Here is an 11,551-nt window from a genome sequence, read left to right on the forward strand (position 1 = left end):
ACACATAATCCTGGCAGTAACCCAAAAGGGTCAGAGGGGCCAGGTAAGGCTTAGGCTGCCTGAGCCTAATTGGATACTGATTATTGACAGAAACCCAGAGGGGCCAGGCAAGCCTTAGGCCGCCGATCCCAGTGGGTAAAAGGATCACTAGTAAGCCCGATAGGGCTAATGAGTAGAGGGGCGCCGGTGGCGTGACGAGCCCAGGGGCGCCAGGGAAGGCGCAGGTAGGAATTGGACATGATAACGTCCGGAAGATCTGCGAGGCTTGGGGCATGCTAAAGGGGAGGCAGGAGGCACACGTAGCCCTTAAGGCTGGGGTACAACTTGTCACTCCAAAAGGAACGGGGAACAATAAGCATAGTACCGTGTATAAGGGGATCGAAGGCAGCCTCCCATATATCAAACTATATTTCATCAAAGACGTGGCGGGTGAGAATAGAGGGTGCTGGATCGCCTACTTGACACGGCAGGGGGCGCTAGCGGGATCCTGGCCGCTCCTAGGCCCTGCCCGTGACAGCAGGCAGCTGCTCTAGGGCTGGGACTGGGGCTCAGGTGGGAATCTTGCAGCAGTGATGGCATAGGCTGAAGCTGGGCAGAGCTGTGATCTGCTGCTGACACACCCTTGCAACGAGTGCAGGTTCCACAGCAGGAGCGTGTGCGCAGCAGATCATGGCCCTGTCCCGTCTTTGGCCCACGCTGTCATGGCTGCAAGATCCCAGCCTGGGTTCCGGTACCAGAGCAGCTCCTTACCCAGCCATGTGCCCTGCCAGTGTGACTCTGGACTGGTCTCCATGGAGACCCTAGGAGCGTGGGGCTGGGACAAGCCTGCTGCTCCTGGGGCCTCCATGGAGATTGGCTAGAGCAGCATGGGTAGGGGCTGTTTGGAAATGGAATCCGGCCACTGGCCAGATCTGCCATTTTGCTCACCCCTGCTTTAGGAATTCCTAGCAGGGAAAGACTGCCGCCCTATCCCACCACTCTGCCCTTAGTGTTTGCCCAGGGTGCCAGCTCTTCTTGTTACACCTCTGTGACACAGGACAGGTAAATGTTATCCAGCTTTCATGAATTGAGTATGTGCTGAAACAAAGTCTTGTCCTTTAATTGTAAGTGATTTTCTGTTTTTGGGTATTAAAGTATCAGACTCAGAGGGATGGCTTGCTGCAAGATTTGGTTTTGGGAGGGTGAGGTGGTGGTGAATATGGAAGGGAACAATTAGCAAGTCTTTTGGAACAATTATCTGCAATCTGAATGTGCAAACTTTAATCCTTTGGGAAAAATATGAATGTATTTATTTAATCAAGTAAACTGTGAACACCTCCTCAAACAGCCAGACACTTGAGATCTACATGTTCTTATTAATTCCCTCAGCAGTGCTAGTCCAGCTTTTACTCATGGTCCTGGGAGAATGCACAGTTTGCATGCTGGTAGGCTTCTATCTGCATTAAACCAAACCAGCTTCAGGTTCTCTAGAAGAACGCTCTGCCGGGACTCTCCTCCTGTTTATATTTGGGAGCTGGCAGTGAACTCACCTCTGCTGCCAGGTTCTCTCTCCAAAAGTTAATTCTCATTGTAACTAACATTTTAACTAGCACATTTTAAAACTCTAGTGTTGACTGGCAAAGATGAACCCGAGGGAAGAGGTTTTGAGGCTGTCTTACAAACAGCAAGCATACTTGCCCAATCAAAGGAAACAAAATAACCTTTGGTGTTTTTTTTCCCCCAGTTTCTTCACCTAGTCCACCAACATTACACTAGTCTTGTTTGGAATGAATCTGAGCCAGATGGCCCTTCATCCAAGCCACAATTCATATTTCCACTGGGCAATGACGAGACTCCAAAATTGAGCATTGTTTGTCTTCTTAAGAAACTATAATCCAGATACTTTCCAAATGTCTCAAATACACTTCTTAATTCATAAGTACCTTTTAATAGCGAGATGCACAAACATTATGTGATTGGTATGCATTTTCTGGAATTTAGGAGCAGTCACTGGTTCAAAATGCCCTCTTGTCGGGGCTATTAAAAACACCTGTGAAATAAGACTTCCATCCTAACTACCCAACTTTAACAGTCACTTAAGCTGAGCATCACAATAAATCTCCCTATGTTTGTGCAGTTATCAAATGTCTATGCAAACCTCAGGCCAGACCTTTCCTTTCTTCTTTAAAGTATTATCTGCTTTCATCTCTGAGTGCAAGTACAAATCCCAAAGGCCATCAATTTAGATACATTGTACTAAGGTTCAAGCTGACTTTGGGGAGTTCCCAAATCTCGTTCATTATGCCATAACATAAGGTCTTGGACAGACGTTCAGTTTTTTCCAGGAAGAGTCCTGTATGAGTGTACAGAAGTTCATAATTTTTTCCCAAAGTAAAAGTGATCACTCTGGGAGAAAAATAACTCAAAAATGACCCAAGTGAAGTGGCTTCCCAGAGACTGTATCCCAGGAGACAGAACTTGTGTACAGGCAGCCAGTGTGCTTCACTGCTTTTTTCTCCCCCTCCCACAGGGGAAGGGAGAGTGTGTATCAGTCCCAGACAAGCAGGGAGCAGAACACACTGTCTGAATGCTTTGGGCTGGAAAAGCCCAGTGCTGAAGCACTTAGGGCATGTCCTACTACTGGCCTGTTCCCTGCCTGAATCACACTGCAGCACTTAAGTGCTGGGAGGCATTCAAGCATGCTCTCTGCCCAGGTGTATCTGGGCCGGACCACAGCAAGCTGGTAGAAGACAGCATGTGGTTGGGGGAAAGGAAAGCTGGAAGGCACTGTGCCCAGCACAGACCCAGCTCCTACCTCCTCTGACCCTGCCATCCCTGTTTATATTCATTTTAAAAAAAAACAACCCAAAACCTACAGAGCTCTTTGGGCCACTGCTCTAGGGATCCCTGGCAACCAGCATCCACACTGCAGGCTCCTTGCTTCTTTGCTTGAACTTAAAAACAAACCTGGGGGAGTTGTCCTGGATGATGTGAATGTGTGTATGCAGCCTGAGTTTGTTGATCATTGATAGCTTCTCTAAATAGCTGATTTTCAGAAAAGATTTGCATTGGTGGTTAGGTCTTAGGAATTAGTCGTCATATATAGGTAGGGTGGCCATCATAGAAGACAGTCCGTTTTTTCTCTGTCCTCTATTGATACGAAACCGGATGTCTTTTGTGTCCTCCTTTTTTTTCTTCTTGAAGATTGAAGGCATTGGGTTTCGTATCGATAGAGGACAGAGTGGCAGAAAACCAGAATGTCCTCTATGATGGCCACCCTACGTATAAGTATAGTTGTATGTTGAACAACTAAAAAAAGTCATTCAAAAGTAAAGTACAGTTTTCTCTTTGCAGGGGAAGAAGAGCCTCCTGTAATCACTATCACAAAATCCCTAGTGCCTGGAATTTGTAAAGCAGAACTTCATTGTCACATCCATGCTGATGAACTGCAGGCAATTGCACCTTTATAACTCGTTACAAGAACGGTATGCAGCGCCACTTTATCAACAGCCTGTGTTTGTGCATCAACCACCATGTTATCCCAGCACTAAATCTACTTGAAGAAACAAATATTCCCTGAAGGAGACATGCTATTCTTAAGGGAATTTGTGGCCAGTAGACTTATCTGTTGGTCCCTTTATAAACTCTTTTATGATCTGAACATTGAAATACAACATTGAAATAATTTAAAGTATATTTTGAAATTCCAGCTATTACCAGCTTAAATCTCACACAGAAATGATACTGTTTATAAAGATAATTATAACAAATATTTTTTGTATTTTTTTTAAATTTTTGACTAAAAATAAAATAACTGGTTGCATGTGACATGGAATGTTAACCACCTTACATTTTGTAACAGAACCTCTGGTTTAAAATGCTGAAATATTTGATGGCAGGAATGTGTTGGAGAATGAGCAGGAATATTTTTGTACAAAAAGTCATAAAATGCCAAAAGTGGATCTAGTGATTGTCCATTACAGAAATATTCCTGGTTGTCCTTAGCGAAATTTTACCTCTTCTTCCACCTCCTTTGGCTCTCCAGAAAGTTAATCTATTACAGTCAAAAGGAAAATCATTTTCCCCCATCTAAATTTTGACATGGATGCAAGGGGACCATGTTCATTGACTGTCTCAGTTAAGCCAGGTCAGTCCAAGTGTGGTACAGTAGAAGGATACAGAACAAATATATCTGTTGGATTTTCTGATATTTTTGTCAAAGTGAACTGTTACTTAGAAACCTTTGTCTTCAGGTTTAATTAATTATTTTAAAAGTTTTTTCTGATTTTAAGATGAAATTCCTTTTCCACAGGTGTGTTGCCAGTTTGAGTTTACTGTATTATCAGGGCTGTGTTTCTAACTACTCTGCTTAAGAATGCTGCAGCCAATGAGGGGTGAACGCTACAATGGATGCAGTAGGTGAAGCCATTTTGCTAGCCTCTCCATAGCTAGGGTAATATATTTGGATTTCTTAGATGCCATTATCCATAAGCTTTTATGATCTCTCTCAAACAAGACCATTGTAACTCAGAAATGTCATTTATGTAGTGGACACAAATAATAAATTTCCACACCCTGACTGAAATATGTAGTGGAAATGCAGTTTTCTCCCTTCCTGGAAGGACTGATAAGAGGAAAGATATAAACACTGATCAGAGGAAAGGGACATCAAATCTTATTCTGTGTCTAGTGCCAGCCCTGGGAGGAATGTGCTAGTTGATAGATAAAAAGTTACTTCATCAAACAGTACTGCTTCCCTTTCATCTGGGTAAAGCAAATCACAGTATGTGTTTACCAGGAGTGACTGGCTAACTGTACTCAATTGCCACTTGACAAATGCAAGCAGGTTATTTTGTAATTCCTAGTACTAAAAATTTCCAAGTACATAGTATCAGTAGGAGCAGGTAAATAGTTTGCAGTAGGAGCAAATCATCCATTTAAAACCAATATCATATTAAATAGAATTCCAGTTATGAATGGATCTAGTCCTATTAATGTAAAGTAAGTAGCATGTTGGGTCTTTCTGTTGCAATGATGATTTAGTTGAGTCTTTAGCCAAGAAATCCTCACTGCTTCTAGAAAGTAATTCAATAAGAGAAATCAAATTGTATAGTCACAAATCTAGGCACTGTTATAAACAGTAAATAATAGTAAAGGATTACCTGTTCAGATTTGTTTCCTTAATTTATTAACTTGATATTAAATTCTGCCTAAATTGCACCCTGGACAGTGTTGTTGACATGGGATTGTTATAGTTGTAAATCAGGGTATTATCAGCCTGTGAAATGCTGACACTCTTTCTATATTAATGTATTAGTTTAGCAATTACAGTTGTCAAATTAAATAGTTATTTTTAGTGCCTTAGTCTAATGAATAACTGATGCCATTAAATACAACAGCAATGACATTCCTTAAAAATTTTTTTGGGAGGGGAACTTTGTCTCTGTACAGGTTCACTCTGATGATTACTATTTGGATTTTACTATGGCTGGGAATCAGTAATGTCTTCACATGCAAAGAGAAATGTCCTTTACAACTTTTGTGCATAAAACATTATAACACATTTAAGTGCAATGAACATTGGCAGAACCCAACACACTTTAACTTTGGTATGATACGGAACTATGGCATATTGAGAAAGAGATGTACATGCCTGTATTTATTTACCTTGATCTTCTTGGGCTGTTGTTCACTGTCATGTTTCAGGAAGTGAATACTTTAACTAGCAAGGCTAAAATGACAGTAATCTTGTATATTTAAATAGAGCATGAACTTGCCAAAAGCCAGAAAGACAACCAACCGCACATGATTTTACATCTCATGCCATGAGCTGTTCTGAAAACAAGATTTTTAAAGTTGTCCCAACCTTTGGAAGCTTAAAAATACATGGAACAAATTAGGATGGGTAATGTAAAAATAAATCTTTGCTCAGCCAGTTCAGTTGTGGAGGAAACTGACTTTGTGTGATTTGTGTATTTGCATTTGGCCATTCCCAAGCCCCAACACCAAGGGGAATGAGAAGGAAGGGTGAGACAAAGGAAAAAGCAGTCATGATGGATCCGTCACTGCACGGCTGTACTATTCTCTTCCATACGTACTGCCTGCGTCAAGCTTGCTGTTGTAGCTGAGGAAGAGCTTCTTTCCTATTCTGTAAAATGAGGAATTTGGCTTTTCCCACTAGAAATCCCCAGCTCACAGCTTGTTTTGGGCTAGGATAAAGATTTGAACTCCACTAGAAACTATAGCAAAACTCACAGGGTTTCACTGAGCTTTTAACAAGCAAAGTTATTTTAAAGTTTGACTGATAAATCCTGTGGAAACTAATATTTGTATTTTCTTATGAATTTGCTGTACAATCCTTCAAATCTTAACCATCTTTTAAAGCAGTATCCAACTTATGGAACTACTCCAACCAAATTTATTTCAGTCAAATATGTTTTTCCTGTCTGAGTAGAAGGTGGAAGGCTCATTTTGATGCCTTTGGCGCAGGAAGGGGACGGAGGGGAACCGTTTTGGTCATACTGTACAGATGGCAGAAAAACAGGCATACCTTCTTGGAGTTTGATTTTTAGTACAGGGAGTTACAAGATGGGAAAATTTTTTTTCTTTTGTAGTGAATTTTTTAAAAGTTGACCACTTTAAAGAATATTGTGTATGTTTTAGGGAGGCAGAGAATTGTTCACGTATTTGTAAGAATTCTGTTTTCCCCCTAGGAGATCACCGACAAATTTTTTTGTAAAAATATTAGGAAACCAAATATGTTAATGTACATTTTAGCCATTAGCTTACTACTTTTTTCGTGTGTTTAGTAAAATCTAAGCAGAACGTAAATGGTAAAAGGATCCCTCATGTTTCTGCTTGATTCTACAAGTAAGTGGAAATGCAGTAACTTAGATATGTTGATAACATGTTTTTTGGGAGGGTGAAAAAGTAGTTGAAAGGTAAAAATGCAAGACGTAGTTGCATGTTTAACATATACATTGAAAAATATAGCTGTTACCATATTTTGTACATGTATATAAACTGTTGATAATAGACAGCAGCTGATATTTGCAGAACTTTACTTGTTATGGTACCATAATCTAGAAGTTAAACATCAAAATAAAGAGTCAAAAGATTTTGTCTTGTTCTTTTAATTTAAAAAATATGCACTTTTCTCGGGCATTCCTTTTGGTGATTTTTTTTTTTTTTTTTTTAGGTGTTTTTCAGTTGTGCCATTTCCTTGTGCTTCTCAGCAGAATATTAGATTTGGTAATTTTATTTAATAAAATAGGCCATTTATAATTAAATAAAGCACATACAAACTGTATCTCACTGTTTATATGTCACATTTAAGAGATTAAATTGTATATTGAGGGCCTTTTGAGATAATCAAGCAACTGTAAGAAACTAGTTGTCCGCAAGTTTTATCTAGGAAGATGAATTCAATCAATTTAAATTATTCTACACAAATATGCCATCATAATTAGTTCTGTAGTACCCCCAGAAGATTCCTTGCAATATGTTATTGCTGCATGTCAAATGAAGTCTAATCACATCAGCTAAAAACAATGTAATAACTTGGATTAGATTACCTTGTTTCACAAGAAGCGAAAATATATGGATTTTATATATTTTTTTTTTTGTCAGCCAAATTGATAGTCTGCTCTAGTAAGTGTTTTTGGAATAGGTTCAGGCATAGCATGGCATTGTCAACACTAGATAATAGTATGAGAACATGTAAAGAATGTATTAAGAATTGTCTATTTAGAAAATTGAACTATTTGTAATTGTTTTGGTATAAGCCCAAGCAATCCTTGGGTGTATCCAGATAAGCGTGCACATATTTCCCCGGGGACAAACAGCAGTGACCCATAGTTGTGCCACTGTTACTTGTTCCTAGGGAATGCCCCTGCACACGTGCTCTGGCAGGTGCAGATTGCTCTGGGTGAGTTAGGGAGAACTGGGGCCGGAACCTGAGCTGGCCGCAGCCTTAGCTGGGGTTCTATGGGTCTTCTGGGGCTGCAGCAGTGCTAATCCAGGCACACAGAGCCTGGCCAGTAACTGGCCAGGCTCTAGTTGCAGGCAGCTCACAGTGCAGCCACATGTGCCACCCTGCTTATTTTTTTTTAGATACCAGGAGTTCCTAGTATCTAATTTTGTCCCTGAGCTACAAATATGAAGCACGGAGAGCCCTTTCATGTGTGGTGTGTGCATTTTGCAGCACCTTAAAAGCCTTTGAGGTGCTGCAAAATGCACATGCCACTCATCTGGATGTGCCCCTTGTGTTCAAACAAGCCATGCTGAATCAGTTTGTTTTGCATTTACAGTGGTGATCTCTTAAAGATCTCTTGATCTTTTCAGTTAGTGTCCTTTGACCTTCTAACAATTCTTGACTCTATTCTGAGTAGCGATGGATTCTGGGAGATTCTGTAAAGTCACTAGTGCACTGTGAAATAAGACTAGCGGGACCAATTGAACCATTTCAGCTCATCTACAGCCACAGTGGCACTAAACAAGTTCAAGCTGAACTGGTCTGAAAAGGTAAATTTGCAGAAAGAGAGAGCATTTTCTGACTGCTTAATGGATTACAGTTGAAGCATGTGAAGATAATAACATTCCCAGGATTTTACTGGTTTCATTTCTCAAGTGTAACCCAGACCAGTATGTCATCTGCAAGACTTCAGCGGCACACAAATATTCAAGACAGAAGCTGGAGGAGTGCTTTGCCCAAGTGAAACTACAAGTCTTGAAGATTGTTTTAAAAACATTATTTTAGTTCTTAAAGCATGATTTTATCACTCCAACCACAAGCACCTTTCTTAGCAGTGCATGCTGGCTTCCATATGGTGCACATATGCCCATACACAAACACACTATAACATTTGGGTTTTCTTGATTATATACCCAGTCAGACTTGATTATTTCTAAACTCTTAGGAATCAAATGCTACACCACATATCAGTAAAAGGGCAAATTTTCCCTCAATTTGCCATAAATTATTTCATTTTTTCTGTAGGAAAACCTCATTATCACAAACTATTTATAAACCCAGATGAGACTGGGTAACAAATGGTCCCTTACAGCTACTGCCATACATTGAAAAAATAAATTAAGTTAGAACTCAGCTGATAGACTGTAACTTAAATTCAGCATGCCTTTTTCTGTCTTAGTAGTGAGGCCATTTATTTGCAGTTTTATGTCATTATCTCTCTCTAAAATGTAACAAAAGTTGCTAGCAGTGAAATAAAGAATTAATACAAAAATCTGCAATGAAAAGTTTAGTATAGCCCAATTTTAATAACATACATATTGCATACTTACAGAAATAAATAGCTGAGGCAATAATAAATTATTGTTTAGATCATTCAATCTGAAGATCAAATGCTCTATTTTTAATGTATAAGGTGTTGTCTCCTAATTTCCAGGTTGCTAAAATAGACAGTGCTCATGTGACGCAGAAACCAGGTTGCTTTTTCAGCCTTTCTGCTAGGCACACAAGCCTTGATTATTAAGTGGCAGTTTGAATTTGGGAGGGTGCATGTGTGCGGAACATGGTCCTGTTGGGTTACTGCTTTAACTGGAATTCTAAGTATTTAGTAACTGCTGGTGTACAAAAAAGATCTCTTTGGAAAACGAGACAGTCATGTTGATTGTATGAAGCAGGTACATTTATTACATAATAGTCTGAAGATTTGGTATATTTTCCCGCCAGGGAAAGCATATACCTGTGGTATTTGGCAATACCCTAAAGTGTTATACTTTGTACTCTGCATTTTCTATACATGATTGTAAATCACAGTTAGTGTTCACATAACTTACTGTCACTTTTCAGTAATAACCCACAAAGTGGATGATGGAATATCACTGGATCATAAAACATTTGAGCAGTGATATCACAACAGATGGAACACAAGATCACACAAAGGGATTGGAAGACTAATACAGTATTGACTGCCTGTCTCTGCTCAATGATTTGAGCCTGTGCTGCCTTTGCCCGGGCAGCTGGTCTTACTCGCCAAGGAACCTTTTGTTCCCAGAGGGTTCCTCGATTACCTTCGGGGTATCCCCCAAACTCACCTACCATGACTTTGGATGATCCTTCAGGGAAGGGGGTCCTCTCTGAGGATGCCTCCAGAGTTGTCATGTGTCCTGGCAGACATTCAAGGCACTCCAACCTCCCCTACACCCCGGCCACATGCCAACCTATGAAATGAGCCTCAGGATCTTTTGCGGCTAGCCCCTGTTGATGTCTTCTTTGGTTCCCACGTGTCCTCTCTCACGGATGGGTGCCTCATGCTCGGGCGAGACTCGGAGGGTCTGGTGACACTCCGCCTTCAGAGTTGTCCCTCTTGATGCCCTGTGTGTTCTACAATGGATGCTGCCAGTCATCGCCACATTCTCACGTGGTGTGCTAGGCTAACCTGCTCTAGGCATGGAACTAAAATAGATCAGATTAAGAAAGAAATACCAAGACAGAACACTCACCACCAGAAAACCCCATGCCACGGGAACACCCTAATATGAAAGAAAAAGGAATAAAGACAAGACTACAAGGAGAACGAGACAAAGAGAAGGAAAAAAAGAGAAGAGGAGCAACCATGGGGGAAGTCCCATGCCCCCTTCACCCATAATGCCCCTGGACTAACGTTTCCCCTTGGTCGGGACCCGTGCCTTCACCCCAGCTGGGGTTTCTCTTATCCCCTACTGGATCCGCCTCTGCCCTGGGGTCGCGGCACTCGCCGCCTCCGGCAGCAGCTCCCTCACTGGCTCTTGCTGTTGCCGCTGGATGAGGCTTCCCCTTTGCCTGCTCCTGCGTCCCTGGGACATTGACCCCCAAATTAGAATAATACAAGATGTATTCATTTTAGTCTATCCTTTATGCTTGCTGAGATTTTATTATCAACAACAGTGTTGGATCTGGTGTAGATCAAGGGTATTGTATTGCCCAAGATGGTAGCCTACATCCATGAACCTTAGTTGAAAATATATTTCAGCCTTCTCAAGAATTCCTGACTCCAGTACTTGGGCATTTACACATAGCCATGGCCCTCTGCTGGTGATAGTATATCAGTCTTGTTGGTTAGAAGCATCAGAAATGGTTCATCATTGTCCTATGGTCACTCTGATAGCTGGGATAGTTCAGCAGTGCCATAGGACAGTTATAAGCTGATCTCCTCATGTTAAATAGTAGTGATACGGGGGACAGTATTCCATGCATTGAGCAGGCTATGTACCACCTTTGCAGCCTGGAGTGCACAGCATGGGTACGTTAGGGACAGAACAAGGGAAGGGAGAGGTTGATATGGGACAGACCTGCTGCGCACTGATAATTTTGTGCCCCTGGAGCCATGAAGCATGGATGCAAATTTGGGCAGTTTGCACAGTTTGAAACACTCCAGGAACAGTTCATCAATCACCAGCAGTTCCTGAATATGTCTCCTTTGTAACTATCATGGTGCTTTTGCTAGTGCAGGGATGAATCGGCCTTATCATGTTGGGCAACCGTATGAAATGGGAACCAATCAGGAGCAACTTGACTGACTTCTCTGAACTACACCAAGATTAAACTGATAAGTGATAGAACAGTTAG

At 41.2% G+C, this 11,551-nt stretch overlaps 1 protein-coding gene across 2 annotated transcripts in view; it reads left to right on the plus strand.

Moving 5' to 3' along the window:
* Positions 1-4,155, plus strand: part of IL17RD (interleukin 17 receptor D) — a 31,533-nt gene extending 27,378 nt beyond the window's left edge. For both annotated transcript variants that reach the window (XM_019504993.1, XM_019504992.1), the window contains one exon: positions 3,334-4,155. In XM_019504993.1, the coding sequence (XP_019360538.1) occupies positions 3,334-3,449 (116 nt within the window). In that variant the 3' untranslated portion in view covers positions 3,450-4,155. The remainder of the gene's footprint in view (positions 1-3,333) is intronic.
* Positions 4,156-11,551: the final 7,396 nt, after the last annotated feature.

The sequence above is a fragment of the Gavialis gangeticus genome, unplaced genomic scaffold (assembly GCF_001723915.1).
Source record: "Gavialis gangeticus isolate Ggan-Ray unplaced genomic scaffold, GavGan_comp1, whole genome shotgun sequence".
Taxonomy (NCBI): Eukaryota; Metazoa; Chordata; order Crocodylia; family Gavialidae; genus Gavialis; species Gavialis gangeticus.